This window comes from Periplaneta americana, chromosome 16 (genome assembly GCF_040183065.1).
Source record: "Periplaneta americana isolate PAMFEO1 chromosome 16, P.americana_PAMFEO1_priV1, whole genome shotgun sequence".
Classification (NCBI taxonomy): Eukaryota; Metazoa; Arthropoda; class Insecta; order Blattodea; family Blattidae; genus Periplaneta; species Periplaneta americana.
In genome coordinates this window covers 84,703,136-84,727,887 of record NC_091132.1, presented here as the reverse complement: position 1 = coordinate 84,727,887, position 24,752 = coordinate 84,703,136, and the positions used below count along the sequence as shown (strand labels likewise).

Sequence of the window (24,752 nt, the reverse complement as noted above, 5' to 3'; positions counted from 1 at the left end):
TAAACTGAATTAAAATAAAATCCTAATTGTTGTATTGCCGTATTTCTATCACAAAGTTAGTGGGTTCGAACAATCAAAATTTTAATGACCTGCAAATACTTTAACTATCGGAATTTAAAAGGTTAAAGTGTAGTGGTCTTAAAAAGAATTATACCTCAGGATAGCTCAGTCAATGTATAAATATTATAGGCCTACTCATTAAAATTAATAGAATTTATATATTTCAACTATTGTTACATACCTGTTTGCTACAAATCTTGCAGAATATTATTTTTCCATCATAAGTGAATTCTGAATATTCTGTTAGCCATTGCCGGATCAATGTAGATTTTGCACTTATATTTTTCGGCATTATCGCGTTAAACTTCACAGGAAAACGTCCTACCGCTCAAAACTTCTCAACACAAATAAGGTGAGGGAAAGAGCAACTGTTAACGAGCATTCAAATGAACCGTTGTTATTGAGATTCAATGGGACAAAAATACAAAGTTCCACTTATTGTTGCATTTCCTGGTAGTGTTAACACTAGGAGGGCCATTCTTTTAAATATTTTGTAACGGTTTACCCTACTAATTCGCAGTTTTACGACTTTTCATAAATATTTCAAAAACACTCTTTCTCCAAAAATTGTGATTTTATGACACTCTGAAGGGCAGTACAGCTAATCGGTTTCAGACCGAAAACAGTCATTTTTATAGTATAGTATATCTCTGAATAGGTAGCAGCACATGTTGTGATTGTTGCCTGCTTCAAAACTAAGGTTGGTTCTTTGTCGGCATTTATGCCTCCAAACATGTTAAATTCGGTGAAATCTATTGCGAGTGTCGTGAGATTCAAAACATTTTGTTTCCTTTATCAATGGTTTCACGGCCAGTGTGAAGCAAACTTTCCACTTTTTAAATGCCTTAAATTTCGCAGTGAATGCATGTATAAATTATAAAAAGTAATAGTAAAATGCGAAACTTTACAGTGAGTTAGGCATTTTTAGGCGAATATTAACAAATTAGGCTCTAATAACCGTTTTAGGGCATTTTAGGGCACTATAAAACTCTTTGAATACCTTTCAATTTCCATGAAACACAAATATTAATAATTATTTTTACTTTTCTCCTAAAGAAACAAAATAGGCATTTGCCCTGGAATCCGATGTCTGGTAATCAGACACGAAGGGAACTTCTTGTTTTGAACTGGAATGTGCACGCGAAAATAAATTCAGGTAAGGACCACGCTGGCACTGCATTAGAGTTACGCGCATGTGCCACAGCCAAACTGTTCCTGTCGCGAGCCTCTCCTCTCAACTGTGCTGTCAGAGATACACGCTCCTTAAAATCGCCTGTGCCTCGGTAGGACCCAATAATGTTTTGCAGTGTAACATAATTACGTTCGCCAGAGAGCAGACTGAACCGATACACAGTCGTAACTTTACATTCAGTCAATCAACATGGATTTAATATAGTACAATTGAGACAAAAACTCGAAATGTTTGTGTAGTTAACTTATTGAAAACTACATGGACCCATATAGAAAAATGGACAGTTAAAAATTGTCATATGCCTTTTTATTGTTCAATTAAGTGTTGCCAAGCTTCTGTAGTTGTAAATCAATTTGTGAGTGAAGTGATAGAAATTAAAAATTTTTCCCATAATCGTCATCCCCCTCTAATTTACGACAAACTCAAAATATTAGTAATCAATTCGCAGGAAAAAGTTGCGACTTCATAACTGATACTCAAAATCCTCCTCTTGCTGGGGTAATAAATGTTCATGAAGGATTTCCCATGTTATTACCTAACGGCTGTGATAAATGCTAGTTGGGCATTGAGATGCAAAAATGTTGCCTTGCTTCGAGGTCAGGAACAGTATATTACCTGGAAGACATTTTTCTAAGCGTCTTACACAATGGGAAACATAAGGAAGCAGCTGTGTCTACCAGCTCGTCTTCGCTCACTGTGAAGTAAACATCTGTTGTATTTTAATTTGAAGCCAGGATTGTCTATTGGGAGATTTATCTCCAGCCATAATTTGAGTTTGGTTTCAATAGCTGTTAACGAAAATAATTTGATGGGCACATTAGTTTTCTCTTTTGAATAAACAAAATGCGCTACACATAGAGAAGAGAAATGTGTTGTGCGACTCCGCCCTTTGTGCGAGTACACTCCTTCCAGTCCAAGGTCTAGCGAGGAAAACGGGATCTCAGTTGCTTAACGGGTGACACGATTCTATCGTAATTCTTGTCATAATGCATGCCACGAAAGTTGTGGTCTGGCTCTGTTGGCGCCTTCAGAATACGATTCATTTATATAAATATTGAATAGAAATTATAGGTACGATAGAATTTAACATGAGAAAGACATATAATACACATTCCGAAATGATATAGTGTAAAAAGTTGTGTAATCAAGGTGTCTAGGAATTATATGGTCATTGTTTCTACAAGTGATTTCGTGTTACACATTTATTCAAACAGTTTCATTTCAAATTACAATTTTTTAAATAATATAGGCCAGTCAGTGGTTCCCAACCCATGAAGTGTGTCGCGAAATTTTGGAAATGAAAAATAAATTTTATGCCATTCAGGAAGTCCCTTTACAACGAAGTCTTTGATATGGTATATTTTATTTTGAGACAGACTTTACCAATGAAACGTGAACACCTGCAGCAACGCTCAGTTTAATTTTTCTGCCTGGCGATAATTCCAATGAAAGCAATCACTTTAAACAACGCTTAGTAATTCGTTTACTCTTCCCACTTACTAATAAACAAGAGTTTCAAATCGTCAGAACATATTGGTCAGTTTCAGAATATACTTGTGAGTGGGTGATAGTGCGATTATTTTATCAAAAGTGCTTTATTTATGGACAAATTTTAATTAAAAATAAACAGAATCTCAATTAAGTTCTGGGGTAGATGACAGCAGTGCTAATTCAAATAATGCGAGCGAAAGTTCCCTTCAGGGTTCACAAAAACGTACTGCGTTTCGTAAATATTATAGTGATTAATACTTACAATACCGTAGTTTCCCCTAACTATGGTCCACATTTGTCACATTTTTCTTTGTATATTCAATACTATTCATCCAGATTAATTGAAATTTTGGCTTCGGATTCTTGCAAGTGTATATTAAATAAATATTGACATATGTGTTTGAAATTATTTAATTACAAGTGTTAAAAAAATAATGAGCATTGGTACATAGTTGTATTCTGAGTTGCCCAACTATGGTCCACTCATATATTCATGCTTGAAAGCATGAATGGACTATAGCTGGAGCTATAATTATTCGTAAGTCAATACACTGAGTTTCTAAATTAAGGGTAGAAACATAATCTAGCAAAGAAATATTAAAAATAAATGAAAAGTACATGGATTCTTTTTATTAGTACACATTGCATAAACACACAATAAACAAGTGAAATCTGAAAGCCATTTTTCTGCAATAATGAACAACTACACTCACCGGCAAAAATACCGGGCCACGTAAAGTTTCTCAATTTTTTTTATGAGGTGAGAATCAGAAAACCCATTATGAAATGAAGAAAACATTGCTTACCAGGAAAAAAAAAACTTTTTTATTATCACTTGCGCTATTATTTTCAACGCCAAACAATGGATATAATTAAAAGGTGTAAAAACTTACAATTTGTTTCAATTTTTTTCCAAATGTTCAACTGATTTTGTGGCCACCCAGATGTTACTAATAGCGGATATTGCCTCCCCGTGACTGTATGACTGTTACCATTCGCCGATTCATCCTTTCGATCAGATTCTGGATGTCAGTCTGGTCGATACTATTCCATTCTTTACTTAGAACATTTCGGAGCTGCTGTAAGTTGCTGTGAGGAGATAGTCGACTCCCACACATGTTCAATAGGGTTTATATCAGGACTTCTTGCTGGCCATGCCATCCTATTCAATCCAACGTCGTGAAGGAACTCATCCACATTCTTGTAGCATGAGGGCGAGCATTGTCATTCATTAACAGGAACTTTTCACCAATAAGTGGTGCATATGGTACCACATGTTAAATTAGACCTTCTTCGATGTATCTTGGAGCAGTCAAAAGCACCTCCATTAATGAAAACAAGTTCTGTGTGAATGCCATCCCATACCATTACTGATCCACCTTGGAAACTTACACGTGAACTGAAGGTACATGAAGAAAAACGTTCTCCTTCTCTTCTCCACACTCTTTTACGTCCATCTGTAACCTAAATCTTGATTCATCTATGAAGCGCACTCGTCGCCACTGCCCCAGGTTCCAATTAGCATGATGGTGAGCAAAACGTAATCGTTCAACACGATGTTGCTGGAACAATTCTGGGCCTTTAGCTGGCCTTCTGGAATTCAGTCCACATTCATCCAGAAGTCTGCTTGCAGTTCTCTCACTCACGTTAACTTGTCTCATTTTCTGGAAGGCTCTTCTGGTCCCAAGAACTGCAGCCACATAACGCTGACTATTCCCATCTTCTATCAATGCAGCCATTTTGCTGAATCGGTAGGACTTAGTGACAGTTGTATACAATTATGTACTCCAATACTGCCTCAAGAGAGCTTACCAGTCTGTAGACTTCTTCAGCATAGCTTGAAATGAGTCCGAGAAGTTTAGACACAATATTGCAAGAAGAACGAATCTACTTTTCAGATCATTGTTGGCTATTACGTATTCAGTATAACATTGTTACGTATCACAAAATAAATGAATAACTAAATGAACCTCAGCACACCTACAATTATTTTTAAAAAATCCTACAATTTTAAAAAACTTTAAAGAAAATATAGTTGGCCTGGTCCTTTGCTGGTGAGTGTATATTAAAGGACAAAAGTACGGTATCAAAATAAACTAACACATTCTTAGCAAAATATTATGCAAATAAATTCACTGATAATGTTTATTTGCCATACTGAGAACTATATTCAGTAGGCTTATTTCTATCCTTTGAATCTCCACTTCTCTTGTAATTCTGAAATTGAAAATAGATTTCTCTTTTTCGAGATGCATATGGGGTCTTCAATTTGTTTTATTATGTTTTCCTTTCTATAGAATGAAATGTCTTCCATTTCTCGCCACCTCAGTAATTGCCGCTTCTTACTATACATGAAACAAGAGCTCCATTGTTCTTTACTTCCAAAATTTTCCCTGGCCACAATTCCTCCTCATATGTAACTACCATATAACTATGTGCCTTTAGCATTATTTTAACAGATTTCGTCTTCTTTTCCACATCTGACTCACTGTCTGTAAATATGGAGAGTACACCGGAAACATAATCTGCATCCAATTCAATTTCATCGCTCTCATAGTCACTTACAGGGACGGTTGTGATCCTTCTACCCTGAAGTTTTCGTTTTACCGGACCATTATTCGTGCTAGTACCATTGATGCTGGAACAGCCTGTTTCTTTATTTACTGGTCTATAATGTTAAATGGTGTTTAAGAATATACTGAGATACCGTATTTGCAGAAGTAAATAATCAAATTGTTCACATTTCATGAAAACAAATATTTAAAAATGAAATACAACTATGGTCCAAGAAAAATTGTGGTACATAGTTGAGGACTGACTTCTAGCCTTGAGGTTAAACATTTTTCACGCAGAGTCCTTAACCTCTGCCAGTCTAATTATTACGTGAAAGTAAACACTATATAGCCAGGTTTAATTGTACAAACAATCATATATCCATACCTTACCAGTTCTACAGAGGAGAGCTTAATAAAACAGGCAAACACAAACTGAATGATTTCGTGTCTTCACACATTCAATAGAACGATGCACACTGACCTTGTTAAGCATCCATATCATTGCCACGTGTAATGGTAGATAGAAGCAACTATGGGGAACATAATTCCATCACAGTGGTGCCTTAAATGACAAACACCGAACTCTTGGGGGACTAAGTAGTACATAATGCGTTTTAGACCATAGTTGGGTGCCTGGGCCATAGTTATGGGAAATTACGGTACGGTTTACGTGGCGGAACAGACTACTGCATCTGGAAGATGATTTACGTGTTGGCCTGTCAATCATAAGGCCATGTATAGAGAAACACTTGCAACTTCACATTAATTTAAATAGGGAGTTTCTAAAAACGATACCTTTGTTTTTTTTTCCTAATGCCACTCAAGTTGCTTTTTTTTTCGGTTGCGTATTAACATCAACCTATTTACGACACTGGCTGTCCGACACTACATAGAAATTGTTATTAGTGCTCTTTTCTGACGGAACGCTCTGGAACGGTATTCCGGCACCTTTTTGTTATATTTTTCATCATGGAACCGAAATATGTGTGAATAACTATGTTTTTAATATTTTGCTTTGAATTCCGTTTAGACCTCGAAAGTCTTAGTTGGACGAAAAGGAGGTTAAAAACGACAAAATTCCCGTGCAGTGAACAGTAATCATCTCCCTGTCCGCTATAAAATATTCTACACAGAGTTCTACCACCTTTTTCTCCAGAAAAAGAGCACTGGTTATTATTATTATTATTATTATTATTATTATTATTATTATTATTATTATTAAATAATTGTGTCGCGATATCTTGGACGTTCAGTAAAGTGTGTCGTCAGTCAAAAAAGGTTGGGAACCACTGATATAGGGTGTCCACATGAAACCTTCACAACTTCAGATAGGCCTATAAATAAATTATTGACATATGACATCTGGATGTGGTTTTCTGCATGTTTATCAATAACTATCAAAGTTTTCATGGGAATTTGGTTGGATTGTTGCAATGAGTTTTTTGGTTGCAGGTGTAAATTTTGGTGAAAACTGAAATCTGACAGTGAAGGAGATGTGAACACCTCAGGAGATGGCACAATGTGTATCCCGATTTTTCGAGACACGATCAGATACGTAGGTGCAACATCACGTCCAGACCCAATATGGAAGAGAATTGCCGTCATCGGCAACAATCCGGGAGTGGCACCAAACATTTATAGAGACTGGGAGTATGCTGCGGCAAAAGGCCAGTGGACGGTAAAGCACATGTGTGGAGGACATTTAACGTGTGCAAGGTGTATTTGTCGCCGAATGAAAACTTCCTCGGCATCAATTCTAGGCAGCATGTCGACATCAAATGCTGTGCGCAGTGGACGATTATCTGGCTGAAGAGTTTGCACTAGCTGAACTTTGTACACGTAAAGCCTCAGATTCTTGTAAAGGACTTTGTGGTCAGTCGAACGCGGCAAGTTCAATTCCCTGGCGGCACTGCGAATCGACTTACTAGGGCTTACTGATCGTGTCTCGATAAACCAGGATACACATTGTGCCATTTTCCTGAGGTTCCACATCTTTTTCATTGTCAGATTTCAGATTCCATCAAAATTCACACCTATAACCAAAAAATGCATTTTAGCAATCCAAAACAAATTCCCACAAAACTTTGACAATCTTGTCTCAATAATTTGTTATTTACATCTGAAGTTGTAAAGGTTTCATGCGGACACTCTGTATTATTTCAAAAGCACAAGATAACACACTCGATCTAACCATTATTTAAAAACAAGATATCAATTTATTTGAGACATAACCACCGTTGTTTGGCCAGTGTTATCTTATTTTAAAAACTGTAAAACTGATCAGTAGAGCCCGGATGTTTAGCCATTTATTTTATTTATTTAATACATTACACTTGAGCTACATTAGGCATTGCAGCCCGAAAGAGCAGAAGCTCGTGCTCGGGCGCAGTTCAGTTCAGTTCAGTTCAGTTATACAAAATATATCACAAAATAGGCATTTATAACAGTTAAATAGGCAGGCAAAAAAGCAATAAAATGTAAAAAAGGCACAATAATCTTTGAAAAAGGCATAATATATTTTAGCAATAAATTCAAATTATATCAACATAATTCACATATTTACTTCGTAGGTGACACATGCTGACTTATAAAATACTTTTTTTTCGTGATTAACTGTCTTTTCACAAACCTTACATAACAAAACTGTTCCATCAGTTGAAAAAACATGGGCACCAAATTCACTAACGTAAGCATGAAGTTTACTTTTCAATGGTTTACTGAATTTAGGCATTCTAGCTAACCTATCTTATGCTTTCTGCCACCGGACAAAAACTGACTGTTCCTCACTCAAATTTCTTTTTCCTACAATAATAAACACGTGTAGCACAAAATTGTAAGAATAAGATTTGAAAATATGAAAGCAAAAAATTGAAAATGCTACGTGACAACTTCTATGAGAACGAGATTAATATTTAAAATTATAAAGCAGATTGTTGGTATCGTGAAGACATGATAATATTATATTTGTAACCGTGGATTGTTAATCATTATTCATATTACACCAATAGTTTTAAAGCACGATTATTAGCAGGTTAAGCAAAGAAATAGGCCTAAATTACTTTTATATAATATTGTTAGTAAAGTTAGTCATTGTTTCAAATACTTAAATTTCATACACATTACATTACAATTAATTAGAAAATGGCAAATAAACACGAAATATTGCTTTAAAATGACAAAAAAAGGCATTTATTAGTGAGAAACACCTTAAAAAGTCAAAATAGGCAAAATAAAAATTAGCCCTATCACTTTGATGCACTCCAAATCGCATTTATATCTATGCAAATAATTATTTACTTCCACCCACTAAAAAAGGCATTTTGCCAAACATCCGGGCTCTACAGTGATCACCTTTATAGGGAATTAATTGTTCACAAACCAAATCTTGTCAGAAAACATCCACACATACATTTTATGTTCATAGGATGAATACTGTATATTGCCTCTATTACAGTATTGTATTGGATTTTGTATCTGTCTGCATTGAAATAGCAGGTAGTTTGTTTGAACGTTAGCAGACTATGTGAGGAAGTAATAAACAGATACCTGTGGAATTAACACTCAGCAGTGCATGTTTTTCTATTTGTTGTTTACACTACTTACAATTAAATGCAAATGGAATAGTTCCCACATAATCAAAGTTTATTTTATATAATTGCAGCACATCTTTAAAAACTGGTTTTATTGTGATTCACCAACACTATTTCATATTCATTAGCGTTGGCTGAAGTTGTTTACTCAGGTAAGGAATAAAGTGGTGAGAATCATAAATATGTAAATGAAACGTATGAAAATATCATTTATTGTCGTATCAGCAGACCACTCTCGCTTACTCTATTGTATGTTTCTGAGACTTTGTATCTACGGTAAAACTGTGAGATAAAACGTCTTTTTAAGATTTTCTTTTTCCAAATCGTTACCAATATGTTATAGAGTGGAATTCGAAATTTCTCTATTGAATATACAGAGTGATGCGTAAATAATGTTATTAATTTCAGGGGGTTATTCTTTGGGATATTTCAAACAAAAGAGTTTCATGCAATTTTGCTCCGTTTTGCTTCCTTTTCGAGATAAAAATTGTTTTACAATAGGAAAGACTGGAGAATGCTGGGTTTGCAGTGAAAGACCTGCCCTTGGACTGAACACTATGGATGTATGAATTAAACTTTTCATAGCATGTTTTGGGAAAGCCATTAATTTAATTCCCAAAATGCTTAGTCAATTCAAGAGAGCAGTGCATTATAACAAATGACTGAAATAATTTTAGTTTTGTTCTTTAAATTTTCAGAAATTTAATTTGAACAAATGTACCTTTTCGTTCTGCAAAGAAATTGTTCAATGTTACATTTGTTCGGATCAAATTTGTACACATTTAAAGGACAGAACTAAAATGCTTTCAATCATTTATTATCATAATACACTGCTCTTTTAAACTGACTAGATATATTTGGAATTAAATCAATGCCATTCCCAAAACACGCCACGAAATGTTCCACATAAAACAATTTTTATCTCGCAAAGGAAGTAAAAAACGAGCAAAATTGTATTTAACTTCTTTGTTTCAAATATCTCAAAGAATAAACCTCTGGAATTAATGACATTACTTACGGTTTACACTATATAATAAAAGTGTTTTGTCCCTGGGTAGCGTAGTCAGTATAGCAGTGGCCTTCTGTGCTCGAGGCTGCGGATTCGATCCCGGTCTAGGTCAATGGCATTTAAATCTGCTTAAATGATTCAATCCAGAGGTATAACACCTATAGAATCGAAAATCAAGCATATGGAAGATATTTATATGGTTCCAGACTTTTGATTCACTCTGTATAACTGATTGAATAGTGAACAACGTTTAAGTCATTACAGCACACTGAGAAATGTCGCGACTGGTATTTCTGAACGCATAGAAATCACGTTATTTACCATTAAAGTTTATCACGTGCTTCTCTTGAAATAATGACAGAGCATTCCTTAACACTTTTAATCTTTGCTGCTCCAAACTGTAGAATACAGCCTAGAAAAATGTAATTCTTCATTTCAAGTACATTCAGATTGTTTCCAAGTATTTATAAAATGAGACAGTTTAATATATGCTCTGTTAAAAAAAAAAAAACAGCTGTATGAAAAGTATAATTCGGTCATGAAGGAGGATCAGTCACAAATAATGTCATAATAAACTATGAAAATTAACTAGTTCTTATGTTATGTAATACTGCTTTAATTGTACCAATTACTAAATTTAATTAGATATTATTATCGTAAACTCTGAAATGTGCTTTGTGCTGCATTATCTTAATGAAGTTCTGGAAAAGTAATCTCAGAGTTAATAGAAATTTGATATAAATAGATCTACGAAGGTCCATTAACTGTAGGAAATCTTAACGTTAAATAGCATTCTGTAGCCTACATACTGCACGTATGATACATTTTAAACAGTAGCTTAACTGTGTACGTACATTATTAAAATTTGAGTTGAACAAATGCTATGAAGCTCCATAAAGTAACTCTCGTGTAGAATATGTTAAAACTAAAGCGTCATTATTTATAAACAGAGTGAACTGTAAGTAATGTCATTAATTTCAGGGGGCTATTCTTTGAGATATTTCAAACAAAGAAGTTTAATACAATTTTGCTCGTTTTTGCTTCCTTTTCGAGATAAAAATCGTTTTATATTAAACATTTGAGAGAGTTTTTCGGGAAAGCCATTGATTTAATTCCCAATATGCTCAGTCAATTTAAGAGTAATTGAAATAATTTTAATTCTGTCCTTCAAATGTGCAGTAAATTGACTCGAACAAAAGTAACTAGGCCTATTCGTTCTAAAAATAAATTTTAAAATGTTACATTTTTCGGATCAAAATTCTGCATATTTAAAGGGCATAAATACAGAATGTTCATAAAATAAGGAACTATTTTGTGTTTATGCTAACTTACGAATGTTTTTGTTGTTATAGGTTGACCAATAAGTACAATGTTGACTATTGCTGAACTTGTTGCCGTTGTGACATGGCGTCTACAGTGTGTTTCGTACGATGAGTTGCGACGAGGATTTTAAAGGAAATTTCGAAAGGATGGACCAACGAATAAATGCATATGGAGGCTGTTGAATAAGTTTCAACGAACAGGCAATGTTGCTGACGAGTCTCGACCAGGTCACCTTCCACAAGTCCAGCTGATCGACGCTATACGGGAGTCAATTGAACGGAGTCCTAAATCTATACGTTATCTTTCGCGTCAATTGCAAATTCCGAAATCAACAGCGTTCAAAGTGCTGAAGTTCACCAATGTGTGGCTGGGAATCACGCAGACAAAGATCTATGGACCATTTTTTTTTTTTTTCAGAGAGAAGACCATTACTGGTGCCTGTTACTTGGATATGCTGACAGAGTTTCTGCAATTGGAACAAGATGGTATCGTAGACACTGTTGTTTACCAACAAGACTTGGCCCCTTGCCACTATGCAACAATTTTAGAGAGTAGTGGAATGAAGTGTTTCCCAACCGGTGGATAGGACGAGGTGGCCGTAGACCATGGGCAGCAAGATCCCCATATCTTACCCCATTAGACTTTTTTGTATGGGGATTTGTTAAATCCAAGGTCTACACAAGAAAAGTGTCTAACGTTGATGAACTGAAACAAAGAATTCGTGATGCAGTGTCACTAATCACACCACAGTTTCTGCGAAATGCATTCCGTGAAACCGTGTCCAGATGGGAATTGTGCAAGGACATCAATGGACGTGTCGAAAGGAACCAATGAGTGTGTATGAGTGAGTTTGTAGTGTACAATCGTTTTATGAATACAAATATCATGAACTATATCGTTTTCATGAAAATAGTTATTTATTTTATGGACACCCTGTATGTTTTTCTATAATTCATTATCACAATACACTGCTCTCTTAAATTGACTGAGGAGTTCGGAATTAAATCAATGGTTTTCCCAAAACACGCTATGAAAAGTTTCATATAAAACAATTGAAGGGGTGAGAATGAGATAGTCAAAGTCACAATTTCAACAAAAACATTTTTGTGCGAATTCATTTCTTACACATATGAGGAAGTTACTAGTAAAATATTATGAAATTTACTCAATAAATAAATACGCTGAAGAAATTATGACATGCATCTAATAGCACTGGACTCTAAACCTTTAATATACTCTGCTGCGAAACCTTGTCTGTGTGTCTTAGGGCTATATTATTCTCACCCCTTCAATTTTTATCTCAAAAAGGAAGCAAGAACGAGTAAAACTGTATTAAACTTTTTTGTTTGAAATATCTCAATGAATAACCCCCTGAAATTAACGATATTACTTACGGTTCACCCCGTATAATTTACTTCACATACAGATAAATATCCACTCATATATAAATGTGTTGAATATTATAAATGTATTGAATTAGTCAAAACTTTTGTCCGGTGACACTATAACTTTAGAATCTTTTCGTCTGAAAATTAAATTTTGGTATCATTTTAAAACATTTCATGATTAAATAGTATTTACAGCGGAAATACTGTAACTGAAGCAAAACTGTCCCAAATTCAGATAATAGTATTCACAACGATGTCCGCAGCAAAACCGTGGATAATGAATATGATACATCAGATATATACTCTGATGAAAATCTTACATTCAAGTGGCTTGAATTACATAGCTGCCAATAACTATTGAAAATTTGAGACAACGTAATACAAATTTAATTCAAATAGTTACCCATTCCACAGCGAAATACTTCAGTTTTTTCCTTCACTGACAACCCGTTTCTAACTGCGAAAAGCGAGCATCAGAGAAAACAAACAAGCCATATACAGGGTAAATATGAACTATAGAAACAAACTTCAGGAAGTTATTCCTGACAGGAAAATGAGCAAAACGACTCATGTGAACATATGTTCGGAACTACATATGTTCCATGATAGATGACAACACTGTTCTTCATGTTACTCCCTTGTAAGAGCACTAGTCAGCTTCGGCATCAATGTTTGGACTGGGATTTTCGGTGATCGTCTACTGATATCAGTTCTTCCACAACGCCTTAATGGCCGAGTATCTGCGATTGTTGCAGGTCACTCTGCCTCTCTTGCTGAAAAATGTCTTATTGTAAGTACGACAGGTCATTTAATTGATGCATGAATGACCTCCTTCTTACTTCCGTGTTGACGTTCGTCAACATCTCAACATTTTCCCCAAAAGATGGATCGGACGATGTCTTGTTGCATGGCCCTCCCGGTCACCGGACTTAAAAACTCACTTCACCTTTACCTTTGGGGCACCCTTAAAAGTGTCGTGTTTGCTGGGCCATTTTCTGTTGTGCAGATACTTGAACAATGTATCAACGCAGCCTGTGACGCTATTCGGATACAGGCCGGGACATTCGAACAGGTCTGGCAATCCATGATGTAACGCGTGGACGTTTGTATTGAGGATCATGGGACACTTCGAACACCTACTCTAATGTTGTCAGAAATTAAACGGCTAGAATCGTGCAATGGAATGGAATGGAATTTTATCCTGCTGTATTCCGAACTCTCTGTGCATTTCCGGACATACGAGTATGTTCTCATTAACATTTTTATTCCTTTTGCTGTCAGGAATCACTTCCTGAAGTTTGTTCCTATAGTTCATATTCACTCTGTATAAAATACTAAGATCAGTCAACTTATGGACTTTCCCACTGAAGGGACTGAAGTTTAACCTCTGAATTTTTTTCTGACGTTAATGGTGAATGAAATGGTTGTGAGGCAAGTAAAATTCCATTTCCTATGGAAATTTTGTTCCTTCGCTGTTACATTTTTTTTCCACCTCACCATTACACACAATTTGAATGATCTTTATTGCCAGATTATTAACTATCCAGTTTTTTAAATTACACCGGTTCGTTTCTTAGGCTTTTAGTCTAGTCTACTCTATAGTTAGGATTTTGTGCTTATATTCATAAACAACTTCATCGGAGAAATATTCATGATACGAAATACAGTTCCCCTCTACGTCTACGTACAGTCTTAGAAATAATTAATGGCGCACAGGTATTTTCCAAGTTGTAATGAAAACCACTGCCTTCTATATATGCTAAAAAGGCAGTGTTAATTAATATACATTATACGAAACAAATCACTGCACTTGAAATGTAGGACTACTGAACTTTATTTAAACAATTGAATGAAACTTCACTTAACAAAAAGAAATAAAAAACATTCAAAGTGAACCGGGATATTATAAGTATCTGAATCATTTTTACTCATTCATATTGAAGTTGATGGTGAAGTTTGTACGTTGGCCAGACAGCTAACATCAGTCAGCTGTTCATAGTGTAACGTACGTACTGAATATTAAGATTTAGTATATATATATATATATATATATATATATATATATATATATATATATATCGTCCCTCCTCTGGCAAACTAGCGAAAGTGCAAATTGTTAATTTTTCAGGAGAGCTAAAACAAACTTTGATTGCTCACGTAAAATCAAGTATTATTCTTACATGGTTTGTTTCATGTGTTAAAAAACTAGTTTACCAACTTGTTTGAGATTAGTTTCGGTTTGTGTGCTTTTCTTTGTTTTAAGGGAAGAAATGGCAGTTTCGTTATTTTGCCTGAGTGATATTATTATACATCCCATCTATCATCATGGTGCAAAGTGTTGAATCTGCACTACAGCCGTTATTGTTTTACTAATGATTGTGATTTAAGTAGATACATTTGTACTTAGAAATTAGAGGGAATGAAAAGAAATAAGAAGTGAATGTAATATTTTATTGGAACATTTAATTTACGAGTTGAGGGCACATTCAAGAAATAATGAAACAACTTTTTTTTTGGTCAGTAATAATTTAAAAAAAAAGACTGTTTTGTTTTATTTAATAATACTTTTCGAATCTATTCTTGGTCTGACTCCTCTGAAATAGTTGGCTCTGCTAAAGCATCTCTCACAGTTGCTGATGATGGAAGGCTTTCATAAAATCCATGATATGCCTTCGGGATTTGCAGGTCATCACAAAGTTTTTGCAGATCCTTCCGTTTGGCATCAGATATACATGATCTTGCACAGTAAGGTTTCACTGGTTCAGACTTTAATGGGCGGCCCCTTCGTTGCTTGAAAGTGAACTTTTTGAAGTACGGTAGCTATCTTCATACCCAGTCTTTATCTGAACCGTACATGGTGCATCCTTTGTGTAACGAAACCACACCGTTTGTCGGAAGGGCAAAGAAGTATTCTCTTCCTCAGCTGTAAAATTATTCTTGTTTTCGTTGAAGTCAAGGAAGTCATCATGTACCAATGAAGAAACATTGTAGGGTGATGGATTTTTTAAGTAGCTTATTTTACGACGCTGTATCAACATCTCAGGTTATTTAGCGTCTGAATGATATGAAGGTGATAATGACGGTGAAATGAGTCCGGGGTCCAGCACCGAAAGTTACCCAGCATTTGCTCATATTGGGTTGAGGGAAAACCCCGGAAGAAACCTCAACCAGGTAACTTGCCCCGACCAGGAATCGAACCCGGGCAACCTGGTTTCGCGGCCAGACGTGCTAGAGGGTGATGGATTCTTACGTGCATTCCTTATCTGTTGAACCCGCCCTTCTGGAGTGTACACTGGGAGTTGTTTTGCAGACATAAATATGTTTTTATGTATAGAGTCGCACTCCATTAAACTATGTCCTGACTCAAAATAAATATGATCAATCTGCTGAAATTTTGGATGGTTCTTTACTGCTTCTAGACACATACATACAAAATTTGTGTTTTTTTGCTGTCCTCCGCAGCTGTCTGACATCATCATTACAGTCTCAGCATTAGGATATTTCATGAGGTAAGAGTAAATGCAAGTTGAAATTTCCACGCTTCCTCCCTTTCCTTCAGTCTCATCCCATACAAAACATTCTACTGAAGCATCACCTAAATTGTAAACTGTTAAATTATACACAGTCAGCTTCCTTACATAGAAAAATGGACCCTGAGCTCCTTTTGAGGTAGGCCTACTTAAAACAGCCTGCAAATCGAATTCAAATGCCAACATTGTTTTGTCATTCTTTGCTTTCTCTTTATCAAAGTCTTTCAAATTACGGGCAGCTTCTTTCCTCTCCGCATGTTCTTTGTACAATTCTTTTTCATTTTCAGTTAATTTTCTTTTTTTCTACGGCCGTGAAACCAGGTGGCCTGGGTTCCATTCCCGGTCGGGGCAAGTTACCTGGTTGAGGTTTTCTTCCGGGGTTTTCCCTCAATCCTATACGAGTAAATGCTAGGTAATTTTCGGTATGGACCTCGGACTCACTTCACCGGCATTATCACCTTCATCTCATTCAGACGCTAAATAACCTAAGACGTTGATAAAGCGTCGTAAAATAACCTACTAAAGATATATATATATATATATATATATATATATATATATATATATATATATATATATATATATATATATATATAGTGAACAAGTTTTGCAGTGATCCTTCTTAGGAACATGGAAGGTAATTTTGTATTCACGGAAAATTCTCCTGTACTTTTCACTACTTGCACAATATCTTGTTTCTGAGTCACGACATTTCTTTCCGTACAGTTCATACATTTTTGTAATGTTTAGATTGGGTTCCAGATATTTGTATTCACTTTTTCTCCGGCAGTAGTATGACTTCGATCGGGAAAGACAATATGTGTTCCCTAATGAATGCTTCGTCTTCTGTATTAAGCTTGTTCTTTGGTTCATGTGTCCCTCTCATCTCAGGAAGTAAAATTCCTTGTTCATTTTCTTTATATAGTGCTCCTCTGACTAAACCTTCGGAGATATTTAATGTGTCCAGAAAAAACTCTAGACAAACAAAAACCGCGGGAAAATTCTAACAATCACACAGCTGATCCGACACTTTCGTTAATTTGCCGTAATGAATATTGACGACTTCCACAATAATGACTATGGTAAACTATCAACAGTGCAGATTCGCTACTTCTGCATAGTCTAATATACTAGCTTCGTAGTTCGGTGAAAAAAGCACAGCTTATTGTAGCCATAAAGAAGGAGATGCAGATACAATACTTTGCCAGAATGTAGTTCTTATATAGATTGTCCAATGTAGACCTTAAGTGAAGATTCGCTAATTTGTCACTTTCGCTAGTTTGCCAGAGGGGGGACGATATATATATATATATATATATATATATATATATATATATATATATCCACCAGCGTGGCTCAGTCGGTTAAGGCGCTTGCCTGCCGTTCTGAAGTTGCGCTCGGGCGCGGGTTCGATACCAGCTTGGACTGATTACCCGGTTAGGTTTTTTCCGAGGTTTTCCCCAACCGTAAGGTGAATGTCAGATAATCTATGGCGAATCATCGGCCTCATCTCGCCAAATACCATCTGCTATCACCAATCTCATCGACGCTAAATAACCTAGTAGTTGATACAGCGTCGTTAAATAACTAAACAAAAAATATATATATATTATTTTCAAAATATACTATCGTGCAAAAAATACTCTACAATACACGTATGTGAAGTGCATTACAAACCTTGTATCGTAATACACTATTTCACCATCAAGAGTCGCGGCATCAATTGTTTCAAAGGCTGTATATTTTTGTATGGGTTTTGTTACTGAAGAACAGTGGCTTCAATATGTTCATGTAACAAAACCTTTTACCACCTTTTTCTTAAATACAGAATACTATACACTACACCAGTGATTCCCAACCTTTTTTGGCTGGCGACACACTTCACTGAAGGCTCACTATATCGCGACACATTTATTTTTTATTAATAATAATGTAATAATAACAACTAGTGCTTTTCTTCTGGAGAAAAATGTGGTGGAACTCTGTGTAGAATATATTATAGAGGACAGGGAGGTGCTTAGGCCTACTGTTCATTGCAGGGGAGTTTTGTCGTTTTTAAGCTCCTTTTCGTCCAACTAAGACTTTCAAGGTCTAAGCAGAATTCAAAGAAAAATTATATTAAAAACATAGTTCTTCACACATATTTCGGTTTCATGACGAAAAATGCAAGAAGAAGGTGCCGGAACGCCGTTAATGCGCATTCCGCCAGAATAAAAGCATGATAACAACGTCTTTGTAGTGTCGTATATCCAGTGTTGTAAATAAGTCGAAGTTAACACGCAATCGAAAAAAAAAAAAAAACAAGCAGCAACTTGAGTGGCATTAGAAGGGAACAAATAATTCCAACCTATCTATACTAGATGTCTGATAAAAGATTTTTATTATCGTTTTTGAAAATTCACTTATTTAAATTAATGTGAAGTCTGCGCTTGGTGGGTTGCACAGAGTTTCTCTATGCGTGGCCTTATGATTGACAGACAACAGGTAAATCACCTTCATGATGCAGCAGTCTATTCCTTTGTTTAGATTTCACTATTTTCATGGTAGAAAATACTGATTCACACAATTATGACGTTGAAAACGGAAGTTGTAAATATTTGTTTAGTTTATTCGGTACCATCGACTGATTTGACAAAACATTTTCGCATATAAGACACTTGAGATTTTGTTTATATTCATCGCCTCGCCACGTAAAACCATATTGCAAGTATTCACCACTAAATTTATAAAACGCAGTAGGCCTACGTTTTTGTGAACCCTGAAGGGAATTTTCGCTCACATTATTTGAATTAACACTGCTGTCGTCTAACACAGAACTTGATTCAGATTGTCTTTTTCGAATTAAAAATTTGTCCATGATAAAATCTAAATAAAGCACTTTTGATAAAATAGTCGCATTATCACCTGCTCACATGTATGTTCTGATGATTCTAAACTCTGTTTATTACTAAGTGGAAAGAGTAAACAAACGACTTACTAAACGTTGTTGCAGTGTTCACTTTCATTCGAATTATCGCCGGGCAGAAAAATTAAACTGAGCATTGTTGCAGGTGTTCATGTTTCATTGGTAAAGTCTGTCTCAAAATAAAATGTACCATATCAAAGACTACGTTCTAAATTTAAAAATGCGTTGTAAATAGACTTTCTAGATTGCATAAAATTTATTTTTCAATTTGAAAATTTCGCGACACATTCTATGGCGCTGCCCGACACACCGGTTGGGAAGCCCTGCACTACACTTCCGCCCAGTTTTTGCGATCCCAATGTCTCGTTTTTGTCTCAAGGAAATATGGTCAGCCTAGAACACTGAAAAGCGTGGTATGTAACTGCTGTACAATACTCGTTCCGTCTAATGGCATATTCAGCTAAATCAATTCATGAGTGTACTCACTTTGAGCGTTGAAGTTGGCAGTGGGGTCTGGCACGGCGTACTGCGGGGGGAACGCGGACTGCAGCGACATGGAGTTGAAGGCATTGAGCTGCTGACTGTTGAGCTGCTTCCTCAGCCTGGCTCGGCGGTTGCTGAACCATACCTGAACACGGGCCTCTGTTAGTTTCGTCCTGAAAACAAATAATGACATAGTCATGTTACAGATGCTTGATCTGGCTCACCGTTAGTCGAACTGCTAGACCAACCCTGTCCAAACGGTGCTCATTGAAGGCTAGCTAGCACTCAGCTGAAGGAGGAGATTCGAAGAAATAACTCGCGAGCACAGAGCAGGATTGGAATCGTTGCGGTGAAGGAGTGGGGTGCTCTAGTTAACAGTTCAGAATTCTTCAATATTCTCATAGTGGTAATTACCTGTAGTGCATAATAGACGTATGAAAACGAAAGAAATGTGATCATTAGGGGACGAATGTTGATGACCTAAAAATCTACTTAAAATGATCATTAAAATGCCTTTAAACTAATGGAAAGATGACAAAATTAAAAGAAAATGACATTTAAATATTATTCACAGTACTCGCGCCACAACTTCTTAAAAATTAGTCACTTTGTTTTAATGACTGCCCTGCAAATCTCGGAGAGGAGGCAACTTCCTGGAATTTGGCTAAGATAAAGGAAAATAACATGCAATAAAATGAAGGTTTTAAGAGAAAACTATAGATTTTAATGAGAGTTTACAATGTGTTTCAATCAGGGGTAGTCCATGTCAGTGCCTTCATTCTCCGTCTCCTCCTCCTTCCGCGCTTCACTTTTGTTACCAGATCTTTCAGATGAGGGAGTGTGAATGACAAAACAAATTGTGGGCGCAGCGTGCATTCTTGCAATCTTTGTGTTAAAAATACTGTATATTACAATTGACATCCCTTCCGAACCATGTTGAGGACACAACGTCCTGTCCAGGCCACGGTGAAGGTTTCCTCCCTTCCAAATATAAATTCTAAAGACACCCTAGTACTGACAAAAGAACGGTAGCGGTCAAAGTCCTCACTTAAACCAAGCTGCTGTCAAGCATTTTATATTTCTTCCGTTGTGTGAAGTGAAGCCTACAGTGGAATGAGGGATGGACTTTAGAGTTTGTTCCAAACTATAAAACTCAAACTTCACTGTTATTCACTTATTCAGTAGGTAATTACTACTGACCTATTTGGTTAGAAAATGATTTAACAGACCTATCGGTAAAGAAGAAAGTAAAATGCATTCCAAATGATCTAAAAGTTCTTCAAAATATTAAACATGACCAAAAAATGCCGAAAATATATTAAAATGACCTATTAGTTCAAAAACGTCAAAAAATGCAAAAAATGAAATATAAGAAGTTACTTTTTTATGTTGATATTAACATAGAAAGGATTTCTATATTAATAGGCATCGTCCTAATGTGAAAAATTAGACGATAACTTTTCATCAACATCTGCCCCCTAGTGATCATCAACCATGTTCGTTTTCATATGTTATGGAAAAGCTATTATTTTTGTAGCAGCTGAAGAACATTCTCAGCGCCTTATATGTTAGAAAATTATAAAAGGAAGACGGAAACATAATATAATGCACCACTACGACACCATACAGTACATAAAGCTGCCGGCCTCGGTAGCGTAGTTAGTATAGAGCTGGCCTTCTATGCTCGAGGTTGCGAGTTCGATCCCGGCCCAGGTCGATGGCATTTAAGTGTGTTTAAATACGACAGGCTCATGGCAGCAGATTTACTGGCATGTAAAAGAACTCCTGCGGGACGTAATTCAGACACACCGACGACGCTGATATAACCTCTGCAGTTGCGAGCGTCGTTAAATAAACCATAATTTAAATTAAAAATTAACATAAAGCCGAGTATGATCATTTTGTTGGCGAAATCGTATATAGTTACTGGAGTAGCTCAGTCGGTAGAGAATTCGTGCGCTAAGCGAAGGGTCCCGGGATCGATACCCTGCACCGGAACAATTTTTCCCTTGAAATTATTCAAATTATACATTCATTTTTGGTTTAACGAAATTAGAGTAGAAGTAGTAGTAAAAGTCTGAATGACATCTAGGCAACGCGTATTTTCGCCCTGGCTCCTGAAAAATTACACTTAGGCCTACATGGATAGTACGTACACAGAAAAGCAGATAGCTTCATGTTAAAGTGGAAAACGACTCAACTTAGGCCTAAACACTAGAGAAAAGTATTCATTGTCGTCACAGCAGTTTCATTTCTCTATAGTAATTAAATAATTATTGGTTTTATTTCTGATATAATTTTTATCTTGGAAATTATTCTTATTTGTATCAGCAGTAAGCTTACTCTCACTATAGGTTTCGATTTTTTATTTTAGAGAAAATCAAAACTCGAGTGGGATTTAATTGACTATTTACTACACGTTTAAAAGAAAGTATATAAAGATTAAAAGAAATAAAGTACCCTAATACAATAAAATATTAATTTTATTGATTTACTTAACTTCTATTTCACTAATGTTAGCTTCACCAATATGTTTGAACGGAGCCGCCATTTTCAGTTGGCTACCTATGCGGTAAACAAATGACGATCGCAAAGCATGTTTTATAGTATCGTGAAGAATTTGCAGTTTGAAATGTTGGCAAACAAAGAAATAAATGGTAGGGAAGTGATAAAAACAGAAGAAAGTATATAAAGATTAGAAGAAATAAAGTACTCCAATATGAGCCGTTGAGAGCAGAAGTGGTGTAAGTCAAAAATGGGTAATGGAGGTTAAAGTAAACATTCTGTAAAATACAGCGCAAAGTAGCAATTAATATTCAATTTATTTAAACTATTAGTAGTCAGTGGATAGCACGAAGGACATATTAATTGCTATTCTGCGCTGTATGTTACAGAACTTTTACTTTAAACCTCATTACTCAATTTTGACTTACACCACTTCTGCTGCCAAGGACTCATATAATAAAATTGGTATTAATTGACTTACTAAAATTATATTTGACTAATATTAGCTTCACTAAAACGTTTGAACGGAGCCGCAATTTTCAGTTGACTGTCTATGCGGGAAACAAATAATGATTGCAAAGCATGTTTTATAGTACCGTAAAGAATTTGCAGTTTTGAAATGTTGGCAAAGAAACGTGATAAAATTATAGCGATAAACAGCCATGATTGATTGAAACACCTCCTTTCGTACAGTTTTATTCGTCAAAAATAGTATGACGTAGTAAACGTATAAGAGTCAATAAAAAAAATTTTAAATTAGATAATAAATCGAGGAAAAATAAGAAAAGATGTTAATATAATATGCATTTAAATATGAAAAATAGAAATATATATGCATTTAAAAGGAAAAACCCTTGAAATACGCATTAATGCAAAATAAAGTTGGCTTGATTCGAATGTAAAAACCACGATCTGTAAAGATCCATTTTTACTTTTTCAATATGCCAAAGAGCACGAGTTCTACTTCGGGGGTGAGCTAAAGTTTTATCTGTTTATGTTATATTTTATGTTACAAATATTAGCAAAATAAATAAAAGCATAAATAGAAACGTAATTGCATGTAGTTCCGCGGTCTAATGATAAATATTATATTAAAGTGCAACACTGCTATTTTTAATGTAAGTTAGATATTACTTTCATGTCAGAAGTTGTGTTGTTGATCATCATCATCATCATCATCATCATCATCATCATCATCATCCTAGTTTCCCAGGATTTGCCTATATGAACCACTTCATCCTTATTCTCGGAAGGGCGCAAATAGCCATAGTAGCTGACGCGCCCTTCTTAAACCCTACTACTACTTATTCTCGAGATGATAATGGAGCAACACTAAAATTCACAAACAACGGAACTCTCTTGCAATGCAGTCAGCATGGACTCGCATCACTTGAGAATACGTTAAGTTTATGTGCCGCCTATCTCCACGCCTGCTTGTTACTGCGCGGTCTGAACCATATCGCTGCACCGTGCCGTCCTTCAGTGCTAGCGTTTATTGCGCTGGAGGGACAACGAACTCCTGTCGCCCTATACGACAGCTCGGTATGATCACTTTACAGCCGTATTGTCGCTGCCTTTAAAGCCACTAGTCATTCACTGGAAGAAAAAATAGGAAAAATCTTTACAATTGTTGGAGTGCTCTTTTTCGCAGCTGCAGTGCTAAAGTAGAGTTGTGAATCAGCGATTCCTGAAGCTCGAGAGATTTACGACTTTTCTACGAATCTCTGGTGCTTTCTACAGCTCTTAACGTTCCCTACGTCCTCTGTCAAATTGCCACAGTTCTAGAGTGGATGTTTTCACTGTAAGATTGTTGCTTTTTATAACCGATCCCCGAGAGAGCTGTTCTCTCTCTACTGCCTATCCCCTTAAGATTTCGTTGCACAATAATAAGTATTATAATGATGTCTCGTAATCCCAAAGTGAAGGAGGAGCACTATTGCAATGTGCAGGGAGCGAAACTTATTGCCCGATGGGAGAGCGGCAAGTGGTTTCAGGTTAACCGTGTTCTAGAGTCCTTCTACTGTGTATAGTAGTGGCAAAAAAAAAAATACCAGACCGACCCTTGTAGCTGATTTCAGAGCCTTGTTCACCCCAGAGCACGATAGACTGGTCACTAAGACTTTCGTGGTTCAAATCCTGCCTGGGAAGAAAACTTTTTTTTTTTTTTTTGTCCTTTATTCAAATTTATTCCCAATACTTTTCGATTGCGGCGATATTTTACTACTTAATTAACTTATTATTCCCAGAACATGAATTTTACCAGCAATCAAAAAGTACTGGGAATAAATCTGAATAAGGAACAAAATCGTGCTCTGGGTGAACAAGGCTCTGAAATCAGCTACAAGGGTCGGTCCGGTTTTTTGCCACTACTGTATAAGGAAGGCGGTGCTGTACTCAGCTGCAATCTACTGTTTTCGTACAAACTTCCTATCTATGGTTATTACTGTGTGTACTAGAAAACAAAACAGTTGTCGCCTGGTATAGTTGGAGTCCCTGTTGCTTGGCGTTTTCTATTTTGTTAAGTTTATTTACACACGCTTTAACATCTTAGGTCATATCGCGTGTGTAGGATCTTTGGGTATTTATCAGTAGGCCGTGAACTATTGTGATTCCGTTTCTATTGTCATTTGTTGTAAATAAATGGCTTGCATTCATTTTAATCCCTGCAATCATATCATTGTTAGTCATTAAATGATACCAAAAAATTAATTCGGTCCATCA

The 24,752-nt window shown here is 35.9% G+C and overlaps 1 protein-coding gene across 1 annotated transcript in view; it reads right to left on the bottom strand.

The window, feature by feature from the left end:
- The window catches only part of LOC138716547 (protein gooseberry-like), a 374,575-nt gene that overhangs the window by 77,927 nt on the left and 271,896 nt on the right, over nucleotides 1-24,752 (bottom strand). Inside the window, exon 5 of the mRNA XM_069849706.1 lies at nucleotides 19,530-19,699. Within this exon, the coding sequence (XP_069705807.1) occupies nucleotides 19,530-19,699 (170 nt within the window). The remainder of the gene's footprint in view (nucleotides 1-19,529; nucleotides 19,700-24,752) is intronic.